At 35.5% G+C, this 13,240-nt stretch overlaps 1 protein-coding gene across 1 annotated transcript; it reads right to left on the reverse strand.

The window, feature by feature from the left end:
* Positions 1–145: 145 nt before the first annotated feature.
* LOC107800706 (cytokinin dehydrogenase 1) lies at positions 146–5,576 on the reverse strand. Its single transcript, XM_016623928.2, has 5 exons — positions 2,668–5,576; positions 1,821–1,948; positions 1,249–1,509; positions 741–1,003; positions 146–653 (listed from the first exon to the last, which is right to left on the reverse strand). Exons 1-5 carry the CDS (start codon positions 3,344–3,346, stop codon positions 326–328), a joined length of 1,659 nt encoding a protein of 552 aa, XP_016479414.1. The 5' UTR covers positions 3,347–5,576; the 3' UTR covers positions 146–325.
* Between the last annotated feature and the right edge of the window lie 7,664 nt (positions 5,577–13,240).

Below are 13,240 nucleotides of genomic sequence, written 5' to 3' on the forward strand. Positions count from 1 at the left end.
ATTTCTCCTTTGTGCACTTCTCTATTTGACGTATCTTGTTGTGTTTGAGATGGTATTAGGAAACATAGTAGAAATTCCATATTAAAAGTTCTTTTATGAAATAAAAATTTCAATCGTGGGTCGAATCTTACTGAATCTTTAATGAGTTCTGCTAAGCACAAACATTAGATTCATTGCTAGTTTCAAGTATTCATGTACAAAGATAGTTCGTTCCGAAAAGAATGCTACAATGCCTCAACATTGTTACATGTGTGCACTGTGGAGCATTATAACCATAGATCTATGTAAAATAACTCTATATAGCTATTTATATTTTCGGAAGAAGTCATTGTTGTTGAACGCCTGATGCTCTTCTAAAAATTCTATGGCCAGGAGCTAGGATAGCCAAAGGGTCATATGTGGATTTCCTCCTATTAAATGTTTCCCATTGGAAACCAAAGTGACTTTTCCAGTCTTCCTGTGTTGTGTAGTGTGGCAAATACTGTTTCATTCCAATATGTGCTTTTCTGCAAAAGTTTAGTATCTTCTTATTCTTATTTAGAATATATTCTACGCCGTCCTTTCCTGTTGAAGATGGCATGGCAGAAGATAGAAATGCTATTAAGTACATAACATCTTCTTCGGGTGTAACTAGTGATGTTCCTTTTCTCCACCTGCAACACAAAATGATCGTAGATCATGTTAGGAAAATGCATATATCCTTAACAAGAAGATTAGTTGAGTGATGATGATTTCAGTACTTTGATTTGTTGACTGGGTAGATGAGTATAGGACCGTGGCTAGTGTCGGTAAGTATCTTCCCAAAAACTTCTTGTGCGAAGTCATGAATCCTGGTCTTTGGAATTAGAAGGTTTAGCCATGGATGAGGAACATCCCATAACCCCTTCTCTTGGAGTTTCATCTCGGATACATGGACTCTGTCGAGAAAATCAACATACGAGACTTCTGATTGGAACAACGTCGATTGGATATAATTCAACTTTGATAAAAGAGCATCAACATTCTGTAATGTTAAGAAAAACAAGAGTCAAGATGTGGACATGTTTAGGTGAACATTTTTGCAAAGTTGTCAAAAGCTAGAAGTTCGAGCCGTGGAAATAGCCTCTTGTAGAAATGTAGGGTAACACTACGTACAATAGACCCTTGTGATCCGGTCCTTTCCCGGACCCCACGCATAGCGGGAGCTTAGTGCATCGGGCTGCTCTTTTGTCAAAAGCTAGAAGCTTAAAATGACTAAAAATATCTTACCTGATCAGTTTTGGTTGTCTCTTCTGGATTGAAGTATTTGGCAACTTCTAGGCAGTAGAGAACTTTTCCCTCAGAACTGAACTCTTTGGCTAGAAGTGGATCTTTAGGATTGAAAGTAGACCTCCAGTTGTTTAACAATCCTGTTCTATTGATAATGACAAATCCTTCTATATAGTCGAAAGAATTCTCCAATGATATCAAGTGTTCTTGATCATAGGAAAATGTGGAGAAATCTGAATACAGCACTCTGATCCACTTTACCTGTAAATAGTTGAACTTTAGTAGAAATTATTGGACTTGTTTTCTTTTTCTTTCTTTAAAATCTTATTCTAATTAATGTGAAGGGGAGTCTTGGCGTAACTGGTAAAGTTGTTGCCATGTGATTAGTAGGTCACGAGTTCGAGTCGTGGAAATAGCCTCTTGCAGAAATGCAGGGTAAGGCTGCGTACAATAGACCCTTGTGATCCGGCCCTTCCCCGGACTCCGCGCATAGCGGGAGTTTAGTGCGCCGCCAGGCTACCCTTTATTCTAATTAATGTTAACTATTTGATATTTGGAGTTGGAAAAATTACCTTTTTAGGTGCTGGTTCAAGAGCAATTCTAGCCCTTGTGATGATACCAAACTGGCCTAGTCCTCCTAATACACCATAGAACAGGTCAGCATTCTGCTCCTCTGAACAAGTAATCACCTCTCCTTTACCTATGCAGAAAAATGTATTATTAATAATTTCAAGAAATATAATACGTGGCGATCCAACTTACAGAATGGAAGGATGTGAAATTTTCCAATAGTTATAGTTGATTATCCAGAAGTTTAGATTAATAAAAAAGGTGATGACTTGTTGTAACAAAATTGCCTTCTGCTGTAGGCTTTCTTGAGTCAAAGTCCACAATGTAAACACTTTTTAACTGATTAGTCTGACTTCTAGTTGTTGATTTGGTACTCTGTTGGAATATAATAGAGGCAGGATTTGACTTATATACACTGAAAATGTAAAGAATTTTGCACTATATGTGTATTTTAACCTATTGTATTTGTAGCAGGTGAAGTTCCCTTGGCGTAACGAGTAAAGTTGCTGCCATGTGACCAGTAGGTCACAGGTTCGAGCCGTGGAAATAGCCTATTGCAGAAATATTGCAGGGTAAGGCTGCATACAATAGACCCTTGTGGTCCGGCCCTTCCCCGGACCCCGCGCATAGCGGAAGCTTAGTGCACCGGGCTGCCTTTTTTTGTATTTGTAGCAGGTAACTTGCCTCATTTTTTGCAGGCTGCTAATCTCACTTTTTTGCACTGTCAGTGTATAAACTTAAACTCAGAAAGAAATGGGAAGATTAAACTCTTCCCGCCTGACTACTTTCTAATGACTGCTTGATACTATGTAAACTGGGGAATAATAAGATTGTTGTGCATGAACATACCAGTGACAACCTCAAGTTGGTAAACATTATTGATCTGTGGTCCATGTTTGAATGCTTGACCACTGATTCCGGCATTCGACAAAGTCCCTCCAACGGTTAGGTGAAGATAATCAGTCCAAGATTTTGGTGTTAATCCAAGTTTAAGACTTTCATGCAGGATGTTTATCCAAAGTTCACCAGCAGAAACATCAACAAAAGTCAGTTCTTGATTCCCTGTGTGGAAACGCATTGCTGGCGCTCGAAGCGATTCCATATTGATCACTACTCCTTGGTAAGCTTGAGCTTGGCCTTCTAGAGAATGACCATGACCTCTAGCAGCAACAGTTAGGTCTGTATTGCTACCCATGTCAAACACATGTTTTATGGTAGATGATATATCAGAAACTGATTTTGGATACAGAACTGCCGACGGTAAGAAATGATATCTGTTGCCAAAGTCCTTGGCCGCGTGATCGAAATTCTTGAAACTAAAATACCCTTCAATATTTAACTGTTTCAGTGATGATTGAATCACTGAAAAATTTGAAGGGATAGAAGAAGAAGAAGATATTGGGGTGGCAAAAGTTTGGTCACAACAGAGGTTAGTTTTGTTTATTGAGCAAATGCCTAATATGAATATAAGAAACCTAAGAAACATACTTTTATGTTTAAAGAAGACATGAGTTGGTGGTGATTTCATCCTTCTTAAATGTGTAGAGGAAATTAAAAGTTTGTTATTTCTTGAATATTTGCCTTTTGTTTGAGTGAAAATAGGGGGTGTAGAATGGCCTCAAGAAAATTAAGGTTGGTCAAGAAAGAATATATAAGGAGGAGATTAGAGGTGTCACTGTCAATAGACACTAAGTGGTTTATTGGACTGCATGTGAGGACTATATATCTTGAAAATGGATTTTTATGGAAAATATAATCTTGATTTTTTTTGTATGTATCAACAGTTATAGAGTTTGAAGTGGAAAATTTCACCTGTCACTTTGTACTTCACTAGTGTTTCAACTACCACATATGACATATTTAACATGTCTGATTGCTATTTTGAGCAAATTTTATATGCAGAATTTTGGAGTTCTATACCAACTATTCAACCTGTTCATATTTGGTGAAACAATGACACCATTTTTCTTTTTCGTGGTTTGGTGATTTGTGCTAAATTTTACATCCTATTCAGTGCATCCTAATTTGAAAGTCATAATGGCTGCACCAAGATTTGCTGTAGTAGGAAGGCGAGCCTTGCGTAACTGGTAAAACTGCTGTCATGCGATCAGGAGGTCATAGGTTGAGGTCATAGGTTCGAGCCGTGAAAAATGTCTCTGACAGAAATATAGGGTAAAGCTGCGTACAATCAGGGGCGTATCTAGGCTTAGGCATATGGGTTCACGTGAACCCATACTGCTCTCCGTAAACTATGTATAATAATGTTATATTTCTTCAAAATTACTTAAATATATGTGCGTGCACCCATGCTCAAAGTTTCCTATGATGCAATAATTATTGGATGCACCTCTACAAGTAAAATTGTGTTCCAAATCCTACTCTGAATGGTTTTATTTTCGATACAGAGTATAAATATATATAAGTAAAAATTACTAAAATTTTAAAAAGAATATAATTTTGAACCTATAATTTCAAAAGTGTAGCGTGTTCATGGTAACTGGTAAGAAACTATAGTTAAACCTGTTAAATTTTAATTTTAGATCCATCATTTTATAATAGTGTACCCATTCTCTTGAAATCCTGGATCCGCCTCTGCGTACAATAGATCTTTGTGGTCTGATTCTTTTCCGGACTCCACGCATAGCGGGAACTTAAAGCGCTTGGCTGACTCTGTGTTGTAGTGGTCCTTTAAGTTTACTAGGGCCACACAAGTTTATCTTCTACAATGGGTAGCAGGCTTTAGGCTTTGAGGATATTCACTTCACGTGGGAGTGAATGCATGTTTGTTTTCCTGTCTACAAGATGGCTTTCCAACTCGGATTTGACTTATATAAACTAACAGCGTAAAGAATTATTACACTATCTGTGTGTTTTAACCGGTTGTTAAGGGTAACTGCCTTAATTTATAGGCGTGCTAATCTCACTTTTTTATAGATGGTTTTTTGTAGTTTTCTTTTACGTAAAAAGGGAACCTCGACGTAACCGATAAAGTTGCCTCCATATGACCAGGAGGTCACGCATTCGAGCCGTGAAAATAGTCTCTTGCAAAAAATGCAAGGTAAGACTGTGTACAATAGACCTTTTGGTCCGGCCTTTCTTCGGACTCCGCACATAGTGTTAACTTAGTGCACTAAGTTGCCCTATCTTTTAGGTAATCTGATTGTCGAAAATTATCTTACACTGTCAGTGCATAAAAGTTAAACTCGTTCAACTTTTGCATAAGATCTACTGATAATGTCAGGTAGCTGTTTGATGGATTTGAGTGATAAAGAGGGTTTGAAGAAGGGAGGCCCCTACTAAGTTTACTTGCTGTTAGGTCTTATAAATATGGCCAAAAGAAAGAAAAGGAATAAGATTTAGTGGTGGTCCTGAGCTTGTCACTTTGGAAAAATGGTGCTATACATGATTTTCACCTTCTTTTAACAGACTTGTGATGGAATATTTGGAGAAATGACATGTGAAAAGAAAAAAGAAACTTTCAGCTAAAAAAATAGTTTGAATTGGTTATCTTTACTTATCTTTGTATTTTTGAGGGTGAGATTCATTTGCTTGAATTGACTGCTTGTCCAACAATTGCCCCAAGAGCTTTGGTCCAGTGGTAAGAGCGTAACGTATCGTGTGTAGATAGACACATGTTATGAAATTGAATTCTGTTGTAGGCGAAAATTTGTTATTTAAGTGGAGAAGAATATAGAAGAGAATTCATTATCCACCGAGTTTCGAATCGTGAATTAGTAATTTATCGACTTTCGATTGTGCTACGTTGGTCCCCTGGTATTTCTCGATTATTAAAAAGAAATTGTCTAGCAACCAGAGGCGAATATAGTATAGAAGCTATGAGTTCAGTTTCGCTCATACCCTGTATTTTTGCCAAAAAAATTATTAAATATCTATAAATAATAAATTTTGAACCCATTAAATTAGATGAGATGTGATTAAATCTTAGATCCGCCTCTGTCAGATATTAAACTGATTAGATTCAAAATTAAAGAACAAAAAGAATCATATCCAATGAAAAAAACAAAAAAGAAAGAAACAAAAGGGCCGAATTTGGCAACTTTTTGCTGGTCTATTTTATTTCTTTAATCCCCATGTTTTTTTCCCCATTTATTCTATAAAGGACCTTGTGAAAATGGTCATGTTATAATGTTATATTACTACTGAAGTAAGCTACTTAATTAACACATTGGCTGACAAATGACTTATTGACTAGTATGGAGTTCCATAACAACTTTTATGTGATTAGTTTCACTTAATTATTCATTCAGGTTAGCCGCCTACATCACACCACTTTCAGTGCGGTCTTTTTGACCTCGCGTGAATGTTGGATACTTTGTGAACTGTGCTATATCATCCCTCTTCGAATGCGGTCCTTCCTTCGACTTCCGTGAATGTGGGATACTTCGTGCACCATATTATATCATCCCCTTCGGGTGCGGTCCTTTTTCCGATCTCGCGTGAACACATTGTTTTGCGCACCAGGTTACCTCACCCCCCCCCTCCGGGTGTGGTCCTTCCCCCGACTTGCGTGAACGCATGATGCTTTGTGCATCGGGCTACATCACCCCCTCTTCGGCTGCGGTCCTTCCCCTGACCTTGCGTGTTCACGAGATACTTTGTGCACCAGACTGTCTTTCTTTTTCCGATGCATAAAAATTAAACTCGTGTCCTATGACAATTTTGAATGGGAAGAACACTAAAAGAAAAATTAATTTATCAACTGAATGGATTTTGAGGTCTTGGATCCCAGCATTGGGACAAGAATAAAATATTCTTTTACATAAAATATTCTTTATGGTGTTATTCTTGTTTCTTTTGCCAAACAAAGTACTATTCTGGAAATTATTACCCCATTTTCTTTTGTTTCTTCTGTATCTACATCAGTAATCTCCATTCTTTGGCTTCTGGAAAATCAAATAATTATGTATGTTTAGTGCCTCTTCGATCAACTAGTGTACTAAGAACTGTACATATGTTTTAAATAATGTGCATATTTGTAAAGATACATTAATTACTACATATATTATGATTATGTATCATTTTGAAGTAATCTTTATTTGGTTAGACGTATTTGTGAACAAGTTTTACATTTATACAAAAGTAAAAGATATTTATGGTGACTCGATAAGATCATAAAAAACATCGATAGTTTTAGCAGCGATCAGAGAAATTATCATTTTTTTAATTTTTCACTCAGTGTCCGGTATTCGTTATGGAGTGCGAATAATTTAAATTCGCATCAAATTTTTTATTTTGAGGGGGTAAAACGCTCTCTACCAAAAGGGTGACCATATGCATTAGGAAGAACTTTATATACTCTTTGTCAAAAGTTCCATTTGGTGAGCTAGCCATGCAGAGAGAAGAGACTGATCTCCTTTTTTAATTGTCAGAATACCATTAATCTTTAGTGTCATCAGCCACTAAATTCAAAATCTCAAATTTAAAATGCTTGTCATAAAGGTTCTCGTTTAGAGGTAAAAGCGCAACATATGATGTGTATTCAGTGGAGAAGGGTTCATTATTTATCGAACTTCAAATCATGCAACTATTGACCCTCGAGAATCTATATAAAGGGCAGTCTGGTGCACAAGATATCCCACGTTCACGCAGGGTCAGGGGAACGGCCCCTAAGGGTGTGATGTCGATAGCCTACCCTAATACAAATATTAGTGGCTACTTCCACGGCTCAAACTCCCGGACAGAAAAAAATTGCTTGCTACGAAGGCACTTACTATTTTTTTCATACAGAAAAGTTTATAGTGGGCAAGAATTACACTAAGCTGCAAGTTTGAATAAACAAGAATAAAATACAATATTAATGCCCCTTCTTTGTGTGTGTGTGGGGGGGGGGGGGGTGAGGAGGGGACATTAGAATGGCAATCATAACCAAGGGAAAAAAACTTTAAAAAATCTTTATGTTGCTAGACATTTTAATGTACCTTTTGATATTAATATTCCAATTGCTTGAACTGTAAGAAGACAAAAAATTGAAATAAGATATAAGTTCATCATAACAACCCCATTGATTTATAGTCTAATAAATAATGTTATTCGAAGCTTAATTAAACAATTAATTAATCTTGAAATTATGAGCCTACATATATCATGTTTCAGAACAAAAAAAAGATTATGATGTACTAATGGTAGATTTCAAACAAAGAGTGAAACCCGTGTAACTATTTGGAATAAGTTAATATAAAAGCATATCTATCATTTGATTTGGTTATAGCAATATTAGGGGCTAATCTTTTGAGATTAATCGTTTCAATTTTATTGAATGTCTCTATCCGTACAAACGATTTAGGCATGTATTCAAAAAAATTATGAGGTTGGTAAGTCAAATGGAGGCCACCATAATCCATTGAGTATTCTACCTTGGAATATCGATTTCATACGCTCTACTGAAATAAATTTTGCGAAAACCTTACATTATATCTTGGTTAGTTCACTCCTATGGCTTTATAGTTTGGCACCTTTAATCGGAAACCCAATTATATTAAATCTCGCTTTTCATGAGTCGAATCTATCGGAAACAATCTTTCTACCTTTACAAGGTAGGAGTAAAATTTGCATACACGTAACCCTAATGTCTGCATACACACAACCCTCTTCAAACCCTACTTGTGAGATTACACTGATTATGTTATTGTTGGTGTAATCGAAACCTAGTAATATAAGCTGCCCATATGAGGATCATGACATAGGTAAAAGGGAACGACGAGGCAACCCCCTTCCCCCCAACTTCTGCATATCTTACTCATCCGACATGGCATGAATCACCGAGCCTGCACTCAGGAATAGTAATGATTCAAGAAATACTCAAATTCAAACTCTCAAATTGTAGTAATTTGTTGGTTTAAAGAGACTCATTAACATAGAGAACAAAATCTTGAATTTTTGAGGTTATTATTATGTTTCTAGCTGAAAGAGAAGATCATTAATTATCATAATGTTGGGAATTGTTTATTTTAAACCATAGGGAAAAGTCAATAATGAATCAGATAGTGAATTTTCTGATCTTTGTCATTTGTCACCAATGACTCACCAAGCAAAATCATTCATTTGTGACAATCAAAAAGGATCTGCAAAAGCCAAAAGGTTGGTCTAAAAAAAAAAAGCAATAACTACTACTAGCAAAATAGATTGTCTATGAATTCCTAGATCCCAGCACTTATTAAAACCAACATGATTTTCTGCAACTGACTTAGGCCAACCATTGTGCCATTATTTTTTTGTGGATTTGAAGTCACTGATAAGAATTTATCTGCAGCTTTTTTCATTGAAAAATTGTCCCTTTGCGTTGAAAGTACTTCTTGTGTGCACATATTATTGGCCAATCGGAACAGTTTCAAATTTGCTCATGTATCCGGGACATGATGGTAAGCAACCTCCACTTCCAACCAAGAGGTTGTGAGTTCGAGTCTCCCCAAGAGCAAGGTGGGAAGTTCTTGGAGGGAAGGATGTCGGGGGTCTATTTGGAAACAGCCTCTCTACTTCAGGGTAGGGGTAAGGTCTGCGTACACACTACCCTCCCCAGACCCCACTAAGTGGGATTATACTGGGTTGTTGTTGTTGTTGTATCTGGGACATGACTTTTGATAGGAGGACAGAGGCGAACCTATGCTTTGGAGAGTGGGGTCATCAGACCCCGTTAACTTAGGCAAAATTTTTAAATATATAAACGTGCATATGTTGAAAACGATCAATATATTTTACTTGGAACACTTAAAATCAAAAGTCCAATGGAGGCATTGAGTGAGCAGTTCACTTATATGCCCCCGCCATCTCCAAATCTTGGGTCTGCCTCTGTATAAGAGTGTGGAGGTCGAGAATTAGGGTAGAAGGTTAATAGGTAATCGAGCATATTCTTCTTTTCTATATCGCCGGTAGTAGTTGGTAGTGTAAGTCTGGTATTTTTCTTATTCCTAGATTGCTATTACTATCGATTGTTTTCTTATTGTCTTTCGCTTTGGTTTTCTTAGTATCACGATGTTGTGTCTGCTTGTTGCTACTGTTTTTTTTTATCGTTCAACAGTCTTTTTATCTTTCCAGGGTAGAGGTGGGATTTTACTGGAACTTATCTCGTAATTATCCTTACTATTAATGTACCACCAGCATGAAATAGGTTGTATAGTCGTAAAATAAGGATGAGTTAGGTACTCACCATAAAAATTGTATAGTCAAACCTCTTTATAACAGTCTCGTTTGTTCCGAATATTTTTGGCTGTTATAGTGAATTGCTCTTATAGAAAACATATATTATAACATAACATCAACATTGGTTCCGAAAAAGTTTAACTTTTATAATAAAGTGTTGTTATATAAGGATGTTGTTATAAAGAGATCTGACAGTATTACAGGTTGTTAAAGAATTATGGATAAGCTTAGCCTAAGAGGCACTACTTTTGGCTAACTACTTTGCCTAATTTAGGCAATTATCTAAATTGCATTCATACTTTAACTAGAATAATGTTGAGGACATTATTTTTCTATTTTCAGCACCATAATTTACAATCTCATGTCACGTCAAAGAAAATTAATTTGCAATTATTTCTTTAAATAATTAATATATGGAAGCTGTCTATATAAATCATCCAGATTTCTTGAATGAAATTAAACTTTTTTGGTTTTGATTTGATTGCATTATATATAAATAGCAAAATACTAGTATTCACTGGTATACACCTAATTTTCCTGAGAAATAAGATTGATTTATGGTATTCTTATAGACAATATCATTGAAGGGAGCCGTAGAAACGGCCTCTTGCAGAAATACAAGATAAGACTGCATACAATAGACTCTTATGGTCTGGCTCTTTTTCGGGTCCTGCGCATAGCGGGAGCTTAATACATCGGGCTGCCCAACATCATCGAAGGGAGTCTTGGAACAACGGTAAAGTTATCTTCGTATGACCTATAGATCACTGGTTCGAGCTGTGAAAGCGTCCACTAATACTTGCATTAGGGTAGACTGTAAAATCACACTCTTTGGGATGCGGTCCTTCTCGGAACCTTGCGTGTATGCAGGATGCCTTGTGCACCGATTTTTTATTTTTTATTTTTATAGACAAATCATTATAATTTTCTTATTTACAAATCTTTTACTTTTTTCCAGAGATTCATGTTTGATTCTGTCTAATATATCTTTTGAAAAGAACCCCACATGCACAATCTTAAGAGACATTCCAATTTAGACGAGATCCTTAACTCATTATTTTATTTGCTAATAAAATAAGGAAAGACATTAAAAAAATATAAAACATTTGTTTTTATCATGATTCAAACGGCTAGAAAGTTAAGAGCAAAACTTTCAAATATTATTTTATAATGAATAATGGAGATATATATAATTGCAGATGCTCATGAAAAGGAGACAACCAAGTTGAAAAGAAAGACCAATTGTTAGGCATAGTATAATAAAAAATAATTATATAAAAACTATGCATCTTTTGATTGGCTGTTGGGGGTCGAGAGACAACCAATAGGGAAGAGACACATCATACGAGCTACTTTTAATTTTTTAAAATAAATAAATAAATAGAATATGTCAAAAATAATATGGTTATTAAACAAGATTACGACCACATTAATGAGACTTCTAAGTTGATCATAAACAAGAACGATTTTTATGTTTCATTCTATATAAACAAATGTTTTTACTCTTTTCGCCTTTCAAAGAATTCGAAATAGAAAAGGATAGGAAAGATCGCTCATACCTTGTTTAAGTTGTGAATCTCTTTCATTAATTTTGAGTTCGCACTAATAGAAAAGGGTTAATTTTCGACCATCAAAACGGTCGAAAATCAATCGATCGAACTTTTCTGACGTATTAACGGTCGGAAGTTTACGACAGATTTGGTTGCAAAATGAAAAATCAAGGATGCGTTTGAATTTAAGGGATTTGTGACTGAATTGGTCGTTAAATTTCCGACTGGTTCGATCGCGAATTTAAATAATAAGTCAAAAATTTAAATAATAAAAATAATATTTAAATAAATTTTCCGACGAAATCATTGTTATTTTTCTAGTTATACGGATGTGTAGCACGAAATCTAAATAAAATAAAATCACAAACTTAATTTGGCCTTGCAGAAGTATATCTTTAATGTAGGATTTGCGTACGGTATAAAATACGTTATGATATTTCTATTGATATAAATAAAGTATATCACTTGAGTAAAATAAAAAGTAAAAGATTTTTAAATATAAAAATATGGTTATTCTTTTTCAAATAGACGAAAAGGTAAGACAGTAACATACAATATCTCTTAAACACAAAACGAGATATTGTTGTAAAAATAGCTCGGTATAGCCAGTTTTCGGGCTGGTCATTCAAAAATAGCCAGCGTTTACGAAGTCAATGAAAAATAGCCACTATTTTGCTGCAACAGAGACCGGTCCAGCATAATATACTGGAGTTCGGTGCACCTGTGTATGAACTCCAGCATATTATGCTGGACCGGTATACTTTGCTGACTCCAGTATAATATACTGGAGACTGGAGCACCGGTGCTCCAAACTCCAGTATATTATGCTGGACAGATATACTTGCTGGAATTCCAGCATAATATACTGGCGTATTTTCCGAGTTTTGAATAATGTTTTCGCTCAGATTTATTTTTACATGAAAAGTAGCTAAATTTCGATTACTTTTGAAACTGGGCTATTTTTGAACGACCGATTGTAAATCTGGCTATTTTTGAATTTCTCCCGATATTGTATCTATCAGTAAAAACAGGCAGCTCGGTGCACTAAACTTTCGCTATATACAGACTTCGGGAAAAGGTCAGGACTACAAAGATCATTTGTATAAAATCTATTTCCTGTCACTATGAGACTCATTCATTTCTTCCAAATAAAAATAGGGTATTATCATTTTTAACCCGCGCCAGAAATTATTTACATCTGCTAACCGAAAAAGTGTATAAAACTTATATAATTTTTGTATATAACATACAGAATGTAAATATATATAAAAAAATATATAAATTTTATATATTTTTCGGCTATTATTTTTACAACGACTATACTGTATTATTTTCCAATAAAAATAGAAAGTGATAAGGAAAAAGGGCACAAGATTCTTTAGGTTAAAAAACTAAAGATAGGAAGCTAAGAGATTATATAGGAAGAGTCCTATTTTATCCTTATCATGTTCCCCATCCTATTTACATTCTATTCTAGTCTTGTCTATTTGTCCCTTGCTATATACTTACTTTATTTTATGTATATTAACTAGTAAAGAGCAGCTCGGTGCACTAAGCTTTCACTATGTGCGGGGTTTGGGAAGAACCAGACTATAAGGGTATATTGTACGAAGCTTTACCATGCATTTCTGTAAGAGGCTGTTTTCACGGCCCGAACCCCTAATTTCCTGGTCATATGACAATAACTTTACTAATTACGTCAAGGTTCCGCTTCA

The sequence above is a fragment of the Nicotiana tabacum genome, chromosome 16 (genome assembly GCF_000715075.1).
Source record: "Nicotiana tabacum cultivar K326 chromosome 16, ASM71507v2, whole genome shotgun sequence".
Taxonomy (NCBI): Eukaryota; Viridiplantae; Streptophyta; class Magnoliopsida; order Solanales; family Solanaceae; genus Nicotiana; species Nicotiana tabacum.

Coding starts and splice junctions, on each gene's coding strand:
- LOC107800706 (XM_016623928.2), bottom strand. CDS start 3,346: ATGAAATCACCACCAACTCATGTCTTCTTTAAACATAAAAGTATGTTT. Junction 1,004..1,248: donor AGACAACCAAAACTGATCAG/GTAAGATATTTT, acceptor TTAACATTACAG/AATGTTGATGCTCTTTTATC. Junction 654..740: donor TACCCAGTCAACAAATCAAA/GTACTGAAATCA, acceptor TTTGTGTTGCAG/GTGGAGAAAAGGAACATCAC.